This window comes from Lissotriton vulgaris, chromosome 1_1 (genome assembly GCF_964263255.1).
Source record: "Lissotriton vulgaris chromosome 1_1, aLisVul1.2, whole genome shotgun sequence".
NCBI lineage: Eukaryota > Metazoa > Chordata > Amphibia > Caudata > Salamandridae > Lissotriton > Lissotriton vulgaris.
In genome coordinates this window covers 370242360-370262996 of record NC_141685.1, presented here as the reverse complement: position 1 = coordinate 370262996, position 20637 = coordinate 370242360, and the positions used below count along the sequence as shown (strand labels likewise).

General features: G+C 47.1%; 1 protein-coding gene across 2 annotated transcripts in view; it reads left to right on the top strand.

Moving 5' to 3' along the window:
- The window catches only part of EPS15 (epidermal growth factor receptor pathway substrate 15), a 916228-nt gene that overhangs the window by 737319 nt on the left and 158272 nt on the right, over positions 1 to 20637 (top strand). The window contains exons 18-19 of one of the 2 annotated variants that reach the window (XM_086952422.1): positions 9556 to 9658; positions 18104 to 18139. In XM_086952422.1, coding sequence (XP_086808548.1) covers positions 9556 to 9658; positions 18104 to 18139 — 139 coding nt within the window. The remainder of the gene's footprint in view (positions 1 to 9555; positions 9659 to 18103; positions 18140 to 20637) is intronic. The other variant, XM_086952423.1, reaches the window with a different exon arrangement.

Below are 20637 nucleotides of genomic sequence, written 5' to 3'. Positions count from 1 at the left end.
TATATTTATTTTATAGTTCTTACTTTTATGTATATTTATATATATATAATTTTCTCTCTCTCGCTCTCTCTCTCTCTCTCTCTATATATATATATATATATATATATATATATATATATATATATATATATATATATATATATATATATTTTACTACTATTTTATGTACCGTGGGACTCCCACTTCGACGACGGGGAATATTCAAGCATGTAAATCTATGAAAGACACCAATACTGGAGAACCACAGTTTACAGGTAAGTAACTAATGTTCTTTCTTCATGAATATCCTCTCAGAGTGGAGGATACCTCACATTGCTTTTAATAGGTGGAACTCCGCGACAGTAGGGGTAAATTAAGGAATGTTCTCCTTAAAAGATGTATGTGTAACAATAGATCTTGGTTTACACCTGGAGTAAATAAAAAATACTCAGTGGAATGCAAGAGTATCCACTGTTCGCTGCCAAATATGGGAGCAGTCCTCTGTCCTAGAGTTATGCAACTATCCAAGATTCTGCAGGACATCTGGGAACTTAATGCCAATTAATCAAAGAGTATGTTGCACCTAACACCCTTATCCATTGAATTATTGCTGTTCTTAATGAGAGAACTTGAAAATGGCAGAGGATCTGATCCTTAGGGATGGCAAACTATATGAAAACCTCTATGGAGGCAGACTTTCCATAAGATTCAATGAAAATATGTAAACTGTATTCTGGGAAGTGTTACCACAGAGAATAAATATATAGGAAAATAAAGTAATTTCCAAGTCTAAGACCAATCAGTCGACGAAAGGCCAACAGGCACAAGCAAACTTTTCCTAAGAGTATACTGATAGTTCATAGCAGTGCTCCCCAAACTATTTGGAACCACAGCCCACTTTTTAGAATGACAACGTTGTGTAACCATCTAGCTGTAATGCTCTCATTCATTGTGTGGCAGCACACTGCAATTTGCAGACATCACATTTTACATTGAAATGTCCTCTCAACTTGCGTAGAGATACAGTTTTTACTGATAAAACTATATTGCACAGAAATCACTGACTGCAAAGTGAGAGGAGTGTAAACCGCAAACCCCACGTTAAGAGAAGATAAGCAGCAATTTGGCTGAGTACATGGCCTGGCATTTGATCTCTGTCTTTGATGTGCAGCACATTTGACAAGATAGATACGGAATATATAGGTTTATTTATTTATTGCTTGGTCTTTCACAACCCACTAAAAATCGGCTCCCAATGGAAACACTGTTATATAGCTTTCGCCGTTGATGGCAGATCTGGTCACTGGCAGAAGCTGCAGGAGTAATTCCACTTCAGAGTAGACTCACCTGAAGGATTCCATTTGCGAAGCATTGTGTTCTCAGTCAGCTGTATTTGCATCCTGTGTTCACAACTTGACAACTTGTATAGTTGTGGCTATATGTGAGCTAAGCTAAAATTCAAATTAGGACTGATTTAGTGACCTGTATTAAATTTGAGCTCATAGAGGTCAAGAAGAGTGAAAACATTAGTTATCCGCTACTAGTGTTAAGTTAAAAGTAAGTTGATAAGTAGCAGAGCTTGGATGGTTTACTAATATTACCAAAGGGAATTTGCTATACATGACCTATTGTATATGACCTTATTTGTACAGGGCAAATGCTTATAGAACGGCAGCAGATTGCTTGTACATGGTCCTGGGCAAAGTTACACTCAGCAAGTGATTTGAGGGGTAGCTGGGTTTCTGAGATTGGGAGTGGACTGTTACTTGGCTGTGTTATGTTCTTTAAAGGGCATGTCTTCAGCTCTTTTTTAAATTGTAGCTGAGTTGAGATGGGCCTGACGGATACAGGGATGCCATTACAGATCCTGGGTGTGTAGGTGGAGATGGCGTGTTCACTTGTTTATTTGCTCTTGCACCCCTTCATCTAAGTCGGCCTCGTGTAAGCTGCCATTTAAGGGGGGCTGTTTGCAGTTTATAAAGCAGTGGAGCAGGATGTTGCCACCATTCAGATGCAAGAGTACAAGCTCTTGAACAGCAGTATGATGTAAATAAGATGCAGACCACAGGAACAGGTAAGCTGTATGAAAGCTTTAATGCAGCACAGAGATTAGTAGGTCAGCTCCCCGTCCAACCAGAGCTCCAACTGCCAACAAGGCGAAGGAGGACTCCAGAACCCAGAACACAAGGAGAGATCTAGAGTGCTAGCCCAAGGAAGGAGCAAAGCACTGTACAACATATCTCCCCTCCTTGCAAGGAAAGAAAACACAGGAACAAAAAGGAAAGAAACACTAATGCACATAGTCATTCAAATACATGGGTGGGCGACGGGAGCGAGAGCTCCTCAAGCAGACATCAGCTAAGGAAGAGGAAGAAGGAGCAGGAGTACGAGGTACAGAAGAAGGAACAAGAGAGGTAGGACCGGAATCAACCACAGAACTACTATGATAAGTACACAAAGAAGTGGAGGCATCGCCACCACCCACCTCCCCCCGTCCAGCTGGCAAGGGGATGGGAGAAGAAGGACCACCAGAGGACAGTAAATAACCATTACAGCCATCCACCTTGGTAGGAAACAGGTCATCAGAAGAAGAATCTTTACGTTTCTGGTAGAGGGCTACCCTCCGGTAATTCCAACTCTCACCATTGGCCAATACAATGAAGTGGGGAAAAACCTTTCTGACTCTGTAGGGGCCTCTAAACTTGCTAAGACCCTTAGCAAGTCTGCCCGGCTTAACCTTAACCAGATCACCCACGGAGATGGGCAAGGAGGCGCCGTCATGAATTAAGGGAATATCGTTGCCAGAACCCTTCAGCCAAGCAGGGGTCAATTTACCTACTGGTGTGCGACCACGCATTAGCTCAAAAGGAGACTTTTCACCAGTCCTATGGGGTGTGGAGCGATAAGCCCAGACCAGTTCTTGGACACGCTCATCAGAAAAACAGCCAGACTCTACAAACATCTGAATCACGCCCTTAACGAGGCGATTCACCCTTTCACAAAGGCCATTGCCCTGTGGGTTGTAAAGACTAGTCTTCTGATGCCTGATACCACAACCATTAACAAAAGAAGTCATTTTCGAGGACGTGAGTTGAGTCCCATTGTCTGAAATGAGGACAGAAGGATACCCTTCGTTGATAAAAATGCCCTTCAAAAACTTAATGGTAGCATCAGTAGTGATCTCCTTTTACAAATTGTACACACAACCATTTTGAAAAACAGTCAATAAGAACGATTGCAAAACGGTGATCAGTAGGAAGCTCACTCATGGGGCCTATGAAGTCTATGCAGACACTATGCCAGGGAGTATTCTCAAAGACAATCTTGTGTGTGGACTGAGAGCCCAAAATTTTGAGGCGCTTCTCGCCCTCCCTACAAAAACTACACTTCAAAACGCAATCTACTGCGTCGTTATCAATAGAGGGCCACCAAAAGTTCTGTTTGACACGGCGTTGCGTGAGGCTTTGACCCAAGTGTCCCTCATGGGCCAAGTCAAGAATTCTCCTTCTTAACAGATCAGGGGGAACAAAACGATCACCTCGCATCAGAACATCTTTTCCCTCTAAAGAAAGTTCATCCAAAATTTTCAGGAAGGGTCTGACGGAAGGACTAACAGTACTTTCCCTCCTAGTACCATTAGAAATAAGACTGATAACGGCCTTCAAAGTCAGATCCTCCTCCATGCCCTTGGACCATTCATCACGGGAAAATGTACCACCACCTACCAACAAGACATCCTCCATAACAGCAACTGCAAGATCATCGGACTTGACTCCAGGACTACAATCAGTGGAAGGAATAGGGAGCCTAGACAGACAATCAGCTTGGATGTTCTTCCACCCATGAATAAATTCAATCTCGCACTGAAAGTCCTGCAAACGAGAAGCCAGTCTCGCCAACCTTGGGGAACCCTTACCAGCCCCACCAGGAGCTAGAACGTTTACAAGGGGTTTGTGGTCGGTACGTAAAACAAACTTGTAACCCCACAAGTAGGTTCGAAAGTAACTTGTTCCCCAGACTGCGGCAAGAGCCTCACGCTCTATTACCGAGTAGTTTGACTCAGAGGTGGACAAAGGCCTAGACGCGAATGCAATTGTCTTTTCAACGCTACCATGTCTCTGTAAGAGAACTGCACCTAGGCCAATGGCACTTGCGTCCACCATCAGGATGGAGGACCGAGTAGTGTCAAAAGGGGTGAGGACATTTGCAGATTTGAGTTCCCTTTTGATCAATTTAAAACAGGATTCATGTTCAGTGGTCCAACAAAACTTGACACCTTTTTTAAGTAAGGATCTTAGGGAAGCCGTCTTGGAAGAAAAATCCCTTACAAATTTCGAGTAGAACTCGATCAAGCCCATAAAGGACCGAAGTTGATCCTTATCAACTGGGGAGGGTGCTAGCTCAATGGCTTCAATTAAGTTCTTTTTGGGTTTAATGCCTTCTTCTGACAAACAAAATCCTAAATATTCTATCTCTTTCAATAGGAAGGCACACTTCTCTTTTCTTAAAGTTAAACCAGCCTCATCTACTCTAAGTAACACATCTTGTAAGATTTTGTTGTGTTCCTGTAGAGAACTACCATAAATCAAGATATCGTCTTGAAAATACAGCACCTTATCAAGACCCTTAAAGACCTCAGAGACAAGTCTCTGGAATACGCTAGCAGCTGAGACTAGCCCAAAAGGTAGTCTAGTGAATTGGAATGTGCCTTCACTGGTGATAAATGCAGTTAAGTGCTTTGAGTTATCATCAAGACAAATTTGGTGGTAGGCGTGTTTAAGGTCCAACTTACTAAAGAACCTTGCCCCTCTAAGGGTTGACACCAATTCACCGATGTTTGGGAGGGGAAACACGTCGGCTACAACACACTTATTAAGAGAACAAAGATCCACACAGAACCTGATCTTGTTGTCCGGTTTCTGCGAGATCACGACAGGCGACATCCAAGGAGATGCCTCGATGGGTTTAATGATACCTCCTTGGAGCATTTCCTCAAGGGTAGCCTTAACTTCATCTCGTAAAGCAAAGGGCACTCTTCTTACTTTGTGTTGCACAGGTGAACTGCCCTCCTTAAGAATTATGCGATGAGAGTAGCCGATAAGCTCACCCAACTGGTCCCTAAACACATTTTTAAATCTGGCCAAAATATCCTCCAAGGACGAGGTCTCAACAATGGAAACAGGGTTATCAGACCTGGGATCAACTACAATGTGCAGATCATATTGGTGGTGACGGCCTAGGATTGCAGGTCCATCTGCTGATATGTATATTTTCCCATAGGCTGGTCTGCCTTTGAAAACAATTTCAGCTTCAAAGAAACCTAGCATGTTAATCCTCTCACCCTGGTAACCAGACGGGAAAATGTCGCACGTCTTCAAAGCTCTTTCTCCCCACACATTCTTCATCAAAGAAGTGGGAATTATGGTCCACTTTGAACCGGTATCAACCATGAGTGTAACAATTTTCCCATCAATAACAAAATCATCTTTAAAAGGATTACCTCTCTGGTTATCACACGCGCACACAGTGTCAGTCAGGACTAAGATTTTGTTAACATCACGTCTCAAATCATCACATTCATTAACAACTGTAACTTTTGAGTTATTCTTATTCCTACACACTTTAGCAAAGTGTCCCGTTTTACCACACCGTAGACACTCTTTGTTGTTTGCAAAACAAAATTTCCCATCCGAGGGATGAGAAAAACTACCACATCTCGAACACATTTTTTGGTTATTCTTGCTAAAAGATGTCTGTTGTACATTCTTTTTCTGAAGAATATAGCCTTTCTTTCTAACGATTGCAATGGCGGCAGATTCATCGTCACTATTTTCACTAAAAGTACTCTTATGAGAGATTTCAGCCACTTTGGTTTCCAAGCCACTTTTTTGCAGTTCTCTCATACACTTTTCGCTTTCTTCCACGACTTTGGCAAGTTCTATGGCATCTTTCAACGTTGGTTTCTTAGCCGCCCACAAACGTTCTTGCACTTTTCTATTGTTGGCTTGGACAACTAATTGGTCTCTAATTAATTCGTCTGCCATCTGGCCAAAGTTACATTTGATAGATAACTCGCGTAGTCTTGCTACAAACTCATCAATGCTCTCTTCAGCCAATTGTTTGTTTTTATAAAATTTATATCTCTGAAGGATGAGATTTTCCTCTTTACCAAAGCGAGTTTCTAATCTTGTTACGGCCTCTTTAAACTCGTCAAAATCAGCTTGTGATCCTGCAGGTAGTACTTGTGGTAAGTATCTGAACAAGCGCTGTCCCTCTTTACCCAATGTGGTCATTAACAGTGCTTTTTTGCGTTTAGGTGAATAATCTTCTCCATCCAGAGCTTCAATATAGTTATGGAACATGACTATCCAGTCCTCCCATGCTATAGGGGGATTGCCTGGCTCTGACAAAAATTGAGGAGGGAGAGCAACATTGATCGATTGAGCCATGTCTTTTAATAGTTACCAACAGTTTAATGAGAAATAAGTACACCAAACAGTAGAGTAGAAGGAGTTGAAGACAAACGCTTACTGTTATTACAGGTGAAGATCTGTGGCGAAGAGCTGATGCTTAATGCTCCATCACGAGCGTTTCCAACAATGCCCAAAGCGAGATTCTACACAAAAGTACGTTTCAGGAGCGTTGTGCGCGTTATTACAAAAACGCTGTTTATGTGTTTCAGTGACACGTTATTTCAAAAACACTGCTTATGCGTTTCAGTGACGCTGCTGCTTGTGTTTCAGTGACACTGTCGCTGGAGCGACGCTTTTCTGCTTCCAAACGTGTGCGCGAAGCTCTTATGTTCCCTGGCGTGTAACCAAGGTAACAACAATGCTGCCAAAATGGCCGACGGCGTCGTGAGTGTACGTCACACGTCAGACGTTCCGTGTCAACCACAACGTGAATCTACGCGCATAGGAAATGCGCTCAGTGACATAGCGTTGCTAGGCGACTCACCGGACAAAGAAAGTTTGCTCCGGTGACGTTGCTGCTTGCGTTGTTCGAAGACGTAGGCTGGTGATGTAGCTGCCTACGGTCTGTTGCTAGGAGACGCGTTGCTCCAGACGTTGGTAGAGATGACGTCACCCACTGCGCCACGAACAATAAATCGGCAAGAAAGTCCACAAACTATCTCCCACGATGTCGCAGTCACTGAGAAGACGGAGGTGATACTCCGCATTCACGCTGTGTATCACACATGGATTCTTGAGGGAGTTGATACGCTACTTCTCTGCAAAGTCATCTTAGGCTGCAGCATTCAGAAGGAAGCGATGGTCGGACATCTCGCCAGCCCAAGTCGCCAAATGATGTAAATATGATGCAGACCACAGGAACAGGTAAGCTGTATGAAAGCTTTAATGCAGCACAGAGATTAGTAGGTCAGCTCCCCGTCCAACCAGAGCTCCAACTGCCAACAAGGCGAAGGAGGACTCCAGAACCCAGAACACAAGGAGAGATCTAGAGTGCTAGCCCAAGGAAGGAGCAAAGCACTGTACAACACAGTACTGAAGGCACTTTCTAGGAAAAACAATTGTAGTTTCTTTAGTAGAGAGAGCTGGTATTAGTCTGTCTGGACAGTTTGTTCCTTTAGGGTGAATTTGGCGTCCCGGATGTATTTGAGTAGCTTGGCTTTGAGTGAAAGCTCAGGTTCATATCTATGCACCAAGTTTGAAATCACAAATATTTTGGATCACCAGTTTATTTGTCATTTACATAAATTCATCTAATCAAATAAAAATATTTCAGATCATTTATGTATACTATTAGTTTGTAGATTTCGTAGTAATGTAAATGCAGTAGTCCAAGTATTGCATGCTGAGATTTCTGAAAAAAGAGAATAGCATTTTATGATTATGTAATATTCATTGGAAGAAAAAAGAAGAAATCAATGAGGTTCAACAAAAAAAGAGCCAGACTATATTATGAACGCCCATTAGGAAAAATAACATCTCTGAGTGCAGTGTATGGTAAGGGTCACTTCCTTACTAGAAGAAGGGCGGTGGGAAGGAGAGAAAAATAACCTTTTGGAGGAGAAAAACCAGAGCAATATATTCTGAACAATAAAATAGAAAAATATCCCAGAATCGCACTTCATGTCTGTTTTTCCTGACCAAAATTGGAGTACTGTCTCATGGCCAGCAAACAAAACACCATGCAAAATACTCATCTCCATGGACTCTATCGGCCAGATTAAGCTCTGTGCTGAACACATCTGGTGGCACCTTGATTGCATCCACTATGGTAAAGATAATACTGTCCAGGTGCCACAAGGACTCTTTAGCATTAAGTGCTAGAAAGACCTTCTTTATCTAATGCAATTTGTGCTTTGTAAACTGGGGAAATTATTGCCAGGTGCCCTCAGTATTGCCTCCTCGTTTGCCCCGCTTAGTACGGGAGACATAGTTTACCAGGCATCCATTTCAAAATGGTACTATTACGTCATGGTTTTCACTACGCAAGTCGTTACACCGACTTGCACTGGAGGACGCTGTTGAATTGGGAATAGTGTAAATTACTGTTTCCAACACCTTCCCTACTGTATGTAGACTGGAGTTGGAATAGTAATTCACACTATTCCTAAATCCAGCGCCCCTCCAGCGCAAGTCGATGTAATGACTTGCGTTGTGAAAACCACGATCCAACAGACCGTGTTGAAATGGCCCTCATTGTATCGTCCTACATCTGCTCAGTACTGCTTTCACAGCACCTTTCAACTCTGCATCTAGTTTTCACCTTTGAATGGGCAGACCTTGTGCACTTGAATAGGCGAATCGATGGGTAGAATCTTGTTGTTCAGTAATTGCTGTACTATCTGGCAGGAAACGTACCTCCCTCAATGTCCCTACTCTTAACAGCCACAAATTGACTGACTTGGCAACATGCTACATGGTCACCTCCAGAGATTCCAAGCGCACCAGGGAGGCACATTTGCCAAATTACCAGTTCAAAGTCCACTCTGCAGACGAGTCAGACTATGGAGCCTCCAAAACACTCAAGCTGAGTAATCTACCCTGCAGGACCTATTCAGTCACAGAAAAGTGTTGATCCATAATCAAGGACTGCATCATCTGTAGATATCTTGTATCTATTCCATTCATGAAGTGCTTCCAAACTCTATGCATCCATTGATTTCTCGTTTAGGCTATCCCACTCGGGACATGAGGGCCTCTGAATCCTCAAATATTCAAGGCGTTGCACTTTAATAATCTATTCAACGCTCTGCCAATGTTAAATGAAATTGATGATGTAGGTAAAACATGTTGCTCATGAATTAAATGCTTGTATCCAGAGCAACTTCTTTTAAGCATTTTGTTACTTTATTTCTCTGATGTTTTTTAAGATTAGATATTACTGTTGATAGTTTTTCATATATACACACCAGTGAGTTCAGTGCTTACTCACCAAAACGCACAGCTGTTTCAATTGCCTAAACAGTAATTTTAAGCTATGGAAATTAAAATGATTATTGGTGATTTGCTTTAACTGAACTGAATTACAGAAAAGGTGATTACAGCTCTGTAAATTAAAATGGTTATTGGAACTATGCTTTAAAAATACTGCAATTGTGTTTCATAGGTTTCCGTTATGGATAATGTGGCAGATGAAAAAACAGTTTCAGTGCCTACAGTTGTTACAGAACAAAGCATGGACTTCTTCAGATCTGATCCTTTTGTTGACAGTAAGTTGATTTCCTTTTTCTTTTTTGACTAATCTAGTAATTGACATCTATAAAGCTTTGGAGGCAGTTCGTGTTTTCATTTCATTTACAGTAGACCTGAACAATCAAGCATCCAGTGTGACCAATTGATTTACTCCTGCTTATGTCCCAACTACATCTATGTATCCAATGAAAAGTTACACTTTAAGGTTATGTTTTGGTTTATTGTTTTATTATGAACCATTGAGCTCACCTTACCAAAAGCACCAATAACAAGTTAAAGAAGAAGATAGTTATAGTGACTGTCGCATAAACGAGTGAACTAAAGGTTAGGAATTTCAATGAAGGCCTGGGAGATAATTTCTAAGCAGTGATGTTTGTTGGAGTCTGTGGAATGTCTGGGCAGTGCATCTTAGGTGAGTTCGCCGTTCAGTGCTGGGAAAGGAGGCAGACTGCTGCTTGCAAGGTATTTATGATAGAGGTGAGGGATGTAGCTATGCCACGGATAGTGAACAAAGCTACAGAGTATCAACACAGTGAGTGAATGGAACTATAGACCAGCCGCCAGTAATTTCATGTAGGAGGAGGCTGTTCACGGATATGTTTAGAAGCTTCATACATGAGTGCACGTTTTAAAAAGTATTTGTGATTAGTTCAGGAATTCTGAACTGTCTCGCCTATCTTCACTCAAGTTCTAAAGTGACAAAAATGATCTAAGAGCAACATTTCGAAAAGTTTGTTCACATGTTTATTAGATTGATTTGTACAGAAGTGTCTAACTCAACACGCACTACACCTAGATAGTAAATACTTTGCGTTTTATGGTTTAAATCTTTTATTGGATTTCAAAACAGGAAAACATACAGACCACATTTCCCCATCAGATGAAATAATGTCCTGCTCTTCCTGTTTGACCCAATCAAGGGTGTGCGGCATAGAGACTACTGGCAACGCCAGATATGCGGGGTCATTGCCAAGGGGAAATATTGCCCGACCCGTCCCACCCCACCCCCTCCCCTCCCCCTCTCCACAAAACAAGGGAAATGGGAATCACCACGCCACCAGAGGAAGGCAGTAGGCTGGTCAAGGATCCTGTGTCTTGCACCTGCGCGTTGGAGCTTTCGGCTCCTTGATCGGAGTGTCTGCGAGGCGCAGTAAGCGCAAGTAACGAGTGCAGCTCAATTCCCTAAACTCCCCCGTAAGCAAAGTGAGGAATGGTCGCCACAAATCTGCAAATTCCTCTCCCCTTCCCGCCTTTGCTAAGGACAGCTTCTCCGTCCCCAAAACCATCCAAAGCCGGTGCAGCCAACCCGTATGCGGGGGTGGTTGTGTGGTCCTCCAATGTTGCAGGATGTTTTGCATAGCTGCCCCTACCGCAATCGCTATAAGCCTTCCTCTCCTAGACTTCAAGGGGTACATCAGAGCATTGGGGAGTCCTAACAGAATGTAAGCAGGGAATCTAGGGAGCTGAGTATCTAAATGTGAGTCTGTCGTCTAAAATCGAACTCTAGTAGGGTTGCAACCGTTCACAGCTCCATAGTAAGTGCTCCAAGGTGCCAAGCCCCCCGCACCCGCTCCAGCTGTGGTCACTAATCCGGGAATCCCATTGATGTAGGCGTTCAGGTGTGTGGTACCAATAAGTGGCCACCTTGGTCAGGGTTTCGGTAAGGCCCATGTGGTAAGCCGAGTGTCTGGCCCTATGGTATATGCCGCCCTATTCTTTGTGTGTAAGTGTTCTCCCCAGGTCCCGCTCCCACCAGTTTCTTCCCGCGTTGTGTGTATATGTTTGTGATGAGGAGCTGCTGATACAGGTCGGAAATCAGCTTCTTATCAGAGGTACGGGTAAGCAGCCACTTTTCATACGGGGTGAGGAAACGTTGCGCGCCCTGCCTGACGTCCGGCTACAGAGCCCAATGTCGGACCTGTAGATAGGGTAGGCGATCAGCCTCCGGTATACCGTAATCCTCCTTCACTCGTTGAAAGGAGAGGATACCGTTTAAGTCAAACATATGTCCCAAGTCCCTGCAGGGCGAACGTCTCCAGGCTACAAATTCCCTGGGGTCTAGTCCCAGGGAGAAATCGGGATTATCGAAGAGCGGGGTCATCGGGGAGGGAAATGAGGTGAGCTCGTGCCGGACCGCCACCCGATCCCATACCTCCAGGACAGTGCTTGTGATCTGCGATGCATATAGATTGGGGGGACGATATCCCCGCTTGGTCTTGAAAGAGCCAATGCTTGCCCGATTCCGGCTGGAACCACTCCACCAAAGTGCGGAGTTGTGTCGCCTGATAATATAAAGCCAAGTCAGGCACTCCAACCCCACCATGGGCAGGCGGAAGAATTGCAATCGCATGCTTGAAGCGCGGACAGCGACCGTTCCAGATAAAGCGCGCCAGGTCAGACTGTGTCCGTTGGAGCCAGCCCGCAGGGGGCCGTAGAGGGAGAGTCTGGAACACGTAGAGGATTTGTGGCAGCAGAGTTATCTAAGTGGCTGCTATTCGCCCCAGCCAGGAGAGCGAATGGTGTTTCCACCTCCGGAGTTCGTCGCTAAGACGTGAACTGAGCCTGGCGTAGTTTGCCTCTGCGGTGGCCTGGACGGTTGGGGCCAGTAGAACTCCCAAATAGGAGATAGTAGTCTTTGACCATTGCATGTCGAACTCACCTTGGACCTCGAATAGTCTCTGGCGACAGGGAGATGTTCAAAGCTTCCGATTTCTCCACATTGATCTTAAACCCCGAGGCCATTGCAAAAGCGTGGAGTTCGATGAAAAGTGCTCGGAGCGACTGTATCGGCTCTTAAAGGGAGAGAAGGATATCGTCCGCGCACAGGCTGATTTTATGCACATCGCCGCCAGAGGGAATGCCCTTGATGAGGGAGTGCTGCCTGACCCGTTGCGCTAGAGGCTCCATATACCAGGTAAAAATGATAGGGGAGAGAGGGCACCCTTGCCTAGTGCCCCTGCCGATTGGGAAGCGTGGGGAAGTGTGTCCATTGGCACGTACCGTAGCGTTGGGTCTGCAATAGCAGTTCAGTATGCGATTGCGGAGGGTCTCACCCAGCCCAAAGTGTTGAAGCACCAGATCCAGATAGGGCCAGTGCACCCTATTGAATGCCTTCTCGGCATCGATGGTAAGCAGCATGCAGTCTGGCCTCGTCCGATGAGGTGGAGAACTCGCTTGGTATTATCGCTGGTCTGCCGTTGAGGGATGAAACCAGCCTGGTCTGGCTCCACCAGCTGCTGCATATATGGTGCCAACCTACCCGCGAGAATGCCCGTGTAGAGCTTGAGGTCCAGGTTTAAGAGGGATATCGGCCTATAGGAACTACAGCGTGTGGGATCACGACCAGGCTTGGGTATAACCGTTATCGCTGCCTCCAGAAGGTCCTCTGGAATGGCACCGGGTTGGCTGAAGGTGTTAAAGAGATCCCGCCATAGCGGGGCAACCTGGTGGCAGAACGTTTTATAAAAGGCCGCTGAGTAGCCATCTGTGCCCGGTGATTTCCCCGGCTTGAGGCGGGATATCGCCGAAATCACTTCCTCCAGGCCAATGGGCCGGTCTAGGAACTCCGCTTGCGCCTCTTTTAAGGACGGGAGGTTCGTGTCTCCCAGGTATGCACGACCATTCTGGAGGTCGAGCGAGTCAGCTGCGTATAGGATTTTATAAAATTCCCCAAAGGCCGCGGCTATCTCAGCTCTGTCGACAGCAAGGTCTCCCTGATCGGTCTGTATGGCTTTAACGCCCTGCCTTTGGCGTTGCTCTCTGTCTGCTCGCCAAAAGCTTCCCACAGCGGTCGCCTCCACTATAGTAGGCATGTCTGAGGCGGAGAGCCGCATATTCTGCCACATCTTGGTCTAGCGCCGCCAGCATCTTCCTCTCCGCACAAAGCTGGCGCCATGCACGGGCTGCCCCAGTTCGTTGGTGCATCTGCTCAAACTCCGCTACCCGTTGGGAAATTTCGGCTCTTTGCTGGGCGCGCTCCCTGTTAGTTGTGGCGATAGAGATGAACTCACCCCGTAAAACTGCTTTAAGTGCAGCCCATTGCGTGGCCTTAGTAGTATCAGTGTTGGCATTGTGCGTTAAGAATTGGGTGATCGCGACCTTTATCCTCTCCACCACTGTAGAGCTTTGGAGCAAGGCGTCCCGCAGACGCAAGTGTCTGGGCGGAGCAGGCACGTCCGGGAGGAGGAAGGTGGCCATCACCGGGGAGTGATCAGACAGGGAGGTCGGGAAGATATCAGCATCTTGCACTCGGGCCACCAGCTGTGCGGAGCAAAGGAAATAGTCAAGCCTAGCATATGATTTATGGGCCGCCGAGTAGTAGGTGTATGCCGTGGAGTGTGGGTGGAGGTGTCTCCATCAGTCGACCAGGCCAAGGTCCGAGAGATGAGCGTGGCCTTCTGTGGAGAGAGCTCCCAACTGCCCAGAGCGTTGGCATGAACGATCCGCTGTGTTATGGAATACTAGATTGAGGTCGCCCCCCAGGAGCAGGTGTGGTTGAGTGTTTGCTGTGGCTGTCTCTAAGGCAGTATTTAGGAATTTTCCCTGACCCTCGTTAGGTGCGTAAATGGAGCCCACTAAAAGTGTCCGCCCAGCTATCAGAAAGTGATGTATCAGCAACCTGCCCTTGATCTCTGCCTCCCTCTGCAGAACTTGACCTCTAAAGGACCTGGACCCCAGAATTTCCACCCCAACCACCTTCTTAGGTGTGGACGAAAAAAACTGCAGGGGGAAGGCCCGGGACTTAAGCCGGTGGTGATCTTTAGGTAGCAAATGTGTCTCCTGTAGGAGGCATATGTCTGCTGTGGAGTGCTCCAGGAGGGAAAGTACCGCCCGGTGTTTGATGGGGTTATTCAGTCCCCTCACGTTAAGAGAGAGGATGTTCGGTCTAAGTGGCGCCATAAGTGAGTAGTAGAGTCTGCTTGTCTCTGCGCAGGGCGTGGGAAAGCAAAGGGAAAATCAAGAATCGGTGGACAAGAAGGACCCCCCCGTCCCCCGGCTCCCATCCCCCTCCCCCCCCCCCAACCCACAACCCACAACCCCAGCCCAGCCCTCTGCCCCCCGCCTCCCTCAACCTCAACTGGAACCCCAACTTCATCATAGTCCTGGGCCTGTCCGAGCACAGTTCAGGCCCACAGAGTCTTCACGTGGAGGAGTGTGTGGCAACGGCGATCCCGTCGCCCCCCCCTGTCCCCTCTGACCTGCTGATCCTGTAGCAGATGAATCCCTGTACACATTTCAGCCGATTCTGAAGCGCCAGGGCATTGTGCGTAGTCCTCTCGGCTATTCGGATGTCGCTGTGTCTTTGGATACCTCCTGGATGGCTGCTGCCTGTTCCTGCGCCATCAGTTGTGGGTCTGGTTTCAGGGACCTCTTGGGTCCGTTCCGTCGCACTACTCGTTGCCAACCATTGTTAGAGGTCTGCGGCGAAGACTTGGGCGAGGGTCGCTCCGAGGGATCGTCTAACTTGAAGTCCTCGTCTGGAGTTATTCCTACTAAGGCGCATGTGTCTCACAGGGATCGGAGCTGTTGCAGAGCCCCGTTCCATTTGAAGATTATCCGAAAGGGATGGCCCCACGTGTAGGGAATACCTTTTCCCCGCAGGAAGGTAGAGGCTGGTTTAAAGGCTTTCCTCTTCTGAAGAGTGACGGCTGAAAGATCTTGGAACAGTGCCACAGGGTGGTCTTGGTAACGGAGGGGTTACTGCTTACGCGCCTCCTGCAGTATACGTTCCTTCAAAGGAAAGTCCGGAAGGAACGCAAACATGTCCGGGAGAGAGCAGATGCTCGGCGCGCCGGGCCCACTCTGTGCGCCCTGTTGATTCGTATGTCGAAATCTTCTCCTGCCCCCAGAATGTCCCTGAATAGGCCCTGCAGAAATAGAGTAACATCTGTCCCCTCCATTTTGAGTGGTACGCCCCGGACACTTATGTTGTTTCTCCGGGATCGATTTTCAAGGTCCACTGCGTGCGCCTGTAGGTCTATCTGCTGTTCCTTGAGGAGCACCACCTCCTGCTACAACTGCTCTACCTCCTCGCTTCTGCACTGGTCGGCCTCCTCCACCGCGGCCACCCACTCTCCCAGCCCATCCACGTCTCTGCGCAACTCTCTGAACTCCCCGGCCATATCCTGTTTCAGTGTCTGGAAGTCTTCTCGCAGAGTATTGAAAAGGGTCTCTAGAAAGGATTTGGTGATGGGGCACCCTCGTCATCTTGTCCCGTGCTGGTCTTTGGCGCCACCGAAGGTGTAGGGCTTTTTTCTCCATTAAGGGCGCTCTTCCCTAACACATCCGATATCATGCGCCCCGTCCTGCGCTGCCCTGTTGCCATGATGCCGGTGTGCACTGTCCGCAGTGAGCCTCAGGTCGGCCTCCGCCCCAGAGAGACCAGGGCCCGTGCCTCCGGGCCCGGAGTCAATGATGTGCGCAGGCCACTCCCCGCGCCCCTCTCGTAGGCGTCCCGGCCCAGTGCCCGCTTTCTCAACCACGGGCCTCTTCAGTCAATCTCCCTCAGGGCTCAGGGCACTGCCCGCTCCTTCTCGCTCCTCCGGATGGCACCTCAAATGTCTCCGGGACCGGCTGCGTTGCTATGGGTGTTTTCCGCCGTTCACTCCTGGGCCCCGGCGCAGTCCCTGCTAGCCAGGTGCTCTGCGCCTTCGCTCCCCGCTGCCAGCTATTTTCTCCCGCCCTATCCGTGGGCGCGCTCGCTGGGCTTCAGCCGCTGTCCTCTGGGCACCGGGCACTAGCACCCTCACCTCCGCTGTCCCGGATGCTTATTACAGCCTGCTCTCGGTGCACGGTGCACCTCCTCGTGTCCCTGGGCTTCACCTTCAGGCCCACAGGCCGGGGACTCGAGTCGCGCCATCCACTACGACTCCCTGCTCCTTTCTGTGCACACTCACCGGGCCCCCGGCACCAGTCTCCGCCGTGGCTCGTGTTGCTGTCCCAGACGCTTCACACACCGGGCTGGTTGGATGTTGCGGGGGTGAGAGCCGCCGTCCGTGTATGGGCCCGGCACTAGGCCCCAAAGCCAGGGGCTCTATTTTCGCGTCAGTCTGGTGAACACCCGTTCACTTGCGATCTCCCTCCTCAGCGCCGGATGCGCCCCAGGCGGCCGGGTCCCTCGCTGCCGCCCGTCCGCCTCACCTGGGCAGTCGTCTCCTGGTGTCCCGTATCCCCCGCTGTCGGGGAACCACAGCCACTCTCCGACAGCGGCCGCTCGTTCCGCCCGGCAAATGGCGGGTCTTGATTCCGCCGGGGCGGGATTCCGCTTTGGGCCGCTTTCGGGTCTCCGCCCGCCACTGGAGGCAGCTGGGCGACGCCAGGAGTCCCGAACAGCACTCACTCTCGTTCTGTGGGTTATTCTGGGGGATTAAGGGCTAGTGAGTGGTCAGGACGGGAGACTAGGTCGGGAGCCTCACAAACTGATGTCCATCCCGGTTGCCATCTTGGCCACGCCCCCATACTTTGCGTTTTAAAAGACATATTTAGGACGAAAGTAGGAAATGGCTACCATTTGTTTCCTGCAATATCAAGAAGTCCAGCAAGTAGTTGAAAGGGCAAAGCAACATCATCAAAGAAACGTGGAATAAATCAAAGTAGCCCAGAATAACCTTGCAATAGCATTAGGCAAATTTGACCGGAAGTGGTGTGCAAATCATATGTGCAGAGTCCAACTTTTTTAGAGTTCCAGATTTTAGCCATGTGGGCCAAAGCTGGCTAAGAAGCCATGACAAAGCCAGTTGCCCTCCTGCATTGATTCTGTACCTGTCCCCATGTATTCCAAAGTCAGTGTCATGCTCAGTATACAGAAACGCGTTGCCCCCGATGTTTGTGTCTGTAGCTGGAGCCGGGTGGATTCTTTATTCACTTTTTAGGTCTTCTGTTAATTTTGAAAAAAAATCTTCTGCCTCTCTCATGCTATTTGGGTGTGGTTGTGTAGCACAGTAATAAGCCTTCAGAGCCAAGTATCCGGCAAATGTATGAATATAATGTGAGGGGATCCGTGACCTTTTCCCTCTCCAGATTACTATGAAGCACCACTAATGAAATTCTCTTGAGCCTGTGCTCCTTATGATAGAACATGGTGTGCAATAATTATATAACAAACAAGATACTTAAAGTGCAAATGAGCTACATGGCTATTAATGTATAGTCCCAAATGTCATTCCACGGATTTCGATGAGTGAGTGAACTGAACTAGAGACCATAATGCTGTAAAAAAAAGCAAGGCATTGGGAGTTGTGTGATTCCTTAGAATTCCAACTGAACAGGTGAAGTTGTTTATTATTGTCCCATTTCTTGAACACATTCACTGGACTGGTTACAATTAAAATTTACAGATGAAAATGTCAGTGTTGCCTATGGAATCAAACTTTAAAGCACAACATACTTATATTTCACTTCGAATATGTAGCAGTTAATTATGGTTAGATTCTAGTTTCACATTATGAATTTTATTTCTTCAGATGATCCTTTTAAAGATGACCCTTTTGGAAAAATTGGTGAGTGTCTTAATGAATTTGTTTAATTGGTGGTGGGACATGGCGGAACCCTGTCTGCTCAGTAAGCATAGATCGCTTTATAGTGAGCGTGGTCTACTTTCAGCACTTTATCTTTGGGGCCTTTCAGAGGTGGGCAATGGGTTGAGTCATGATTTTTTAACTACATTTATTTTTTGCATGCTGTCGCTGTCAGTAGTATTTTTAAAAAAAATTCAGTAAACCCGTCAAACATTTAAAGTGCAGGAAGACCATTTTGTGGGAGATGCTTCACTGTGAATAGGTTTGAGACGGTTAACATTCTGCTTCATCTCATGATGTTAAAAAAATGAATGTTGTGTAAAACATATTGGTCACAAATTGATGTATAATAGTTAAATGGCAAAGACTATGGCATCTTATCTAATTAGGACAATTGCATTAAGGACTTTTCAGAGACTCCGTACTTTTGAAAGTATCAACAGTTTTGTGATGTCAAGAAACCAAAATAATCCACTTGGATGAATCCTGCAGGTACAGTGCCCCTCTTCAAACAACGTTAACCTTTAAAAGAGACTCCCACCCGAACCTGGATATACCTCTACTGCACAAAGAAGAGGCAGAGAACCAAACCTCAGAATCTAGAGCCATATTGAATTTCCTCTCCACAAAAGAAACCTGGCACTCAGTTTCTCAGCTCTGTTGTGAGTGTTGCTGACAAAACAAACATGCAGTTTCTCGAACTTAAAGTCCTTTATTTATTGTTTTGGTGGATGGGGGCATTGGCATGCCCATTCTGAGCAGCCCCCACCCCTACGTATAATAAAAAACGTAATCTCTTGCCCCCATCTGCCTTCTGGAGGGAGAGGGGAGGCAGAAAAACTGTGAAAATTATTTTGGGTGGTGGGGGCAATTAAATGCCCAGTCTGAGCAGCCTTCACTCCTATGTATAAACAAAACATAATCCCTGGTGCCCACTGGGCTTCCTGCCCCCCCCCCCCCCCCCCCCCCCCCGCCCTGGCAGATCAGGGGCTATTGCCCCCATTTGCCTCCTGGGGGGTGGCTGAAAGACTGGCATTTATTGTGGGGTTGGGGGGCGGGGGAGTTGGGGGAACTAGCATGCCCTTTCTGGGCAGCCCCCACCCCTGAATTATTAAATAAATAATCCCTGGCTTACTAGTGAGCTGTATCTCCTCCCTCCCGTAGGGGGTGGGGGGCATCCCCAAGCAGGGATGGGTTTCATTGTAAAGGGGAAATTCTCCCCTTTCCAGTGATACATCTCCGGTCTGCCTACATGCTCGGGCCTGAGATTGCTCTATGAGCACGTAGGCAGTGAAACTGAAACAAGTCGATCGGCTCATTTCAGTTTCGGTTTCAGTGAAATCACATCAGCCCGTCGTGCAGGCTGATCGTCATTTCACTGAAACAATCAAAACAGCCTCAGGGGCTGGGGAAGCTCTTCCACAGCTCCCGAGATTGTTTAGGTACAAAGGAAATCCCTCTGGTGCCCACACCAGAGGAATGTCCAGGGCCTTGTGGTCTGACGCGCGGGTTCCATTCGATGCACATGAGCACTGTAGCGTCGGACGGCTCCCGCGTGTCCGACGCACGCAAGTGGTTAAAGTAACCCATTGTGCAATTGTAAGATAAACCTGTGCTGCATTAACAGAAACACTGCCCATCCCCTAAGGGCCTTGAATTCCTCTGTATAAAGTTGGTTCTTCAGCTTGTCTGTTTCCTACTTTATTCATCGAACTACCCCCGCACCATTGAACTACTCCCGCCTCCTCCCCATGATGGACCTTGTGGAAAGAGTTTTCCTTTGAATGAACAAACTGAATACAGACTGAAGCGGGTAAAGGGAGGCCAGTGCTGACCACCCCTCCCTTTTCCTCTATTGACACTTTTCTTAATGCCAGTGATCAAGACCATGTAGAATGCAGACTTGTTGGAAAAATGATGTCCGTATCCATCTGCAGTGTAAAACTATGCAGTCTACGTGTTGCTGTTCTTCATCTTAAGTCACAAGTTGATGTACATCGTCACAGCTCTTGTCCTCTGACAAGGTGGTAACCCACATGTGGAAAACATTCCAATTGCTGATAGCCCACACCCACAATCTTTCATGTGCTTCAAACGCACCTCAATTTACACTTCCGTGGCCTAAAATACTTCATAAAGGATGCTATATAATTGAGCAGTTGCATCTGGAAAGGTACAGTTGGGCTTTCCTCTTTTAGTTTTCTTAACTGTTTTTTTAATTTTTACATGCAAGAACAATGCAATGTTACAAACATATACTTGCCAAAAATCTCCACACTGTTAGCCCCAACTGAATCCTGTATAAAACAGTATATTTCTAGCATAAAAGTTATTGTACTAGAGCATGGTTTACTAGGAGGGTGAGATCCTTGCACCCCAGATTTTAAACTTTTTTTGCCACTTCCTCTCCATTTATATATTGCTTGTTCCACTTTGACACAGAAGTGCATACCCCTTCGCCAGGTGGACATGGTGGGGGG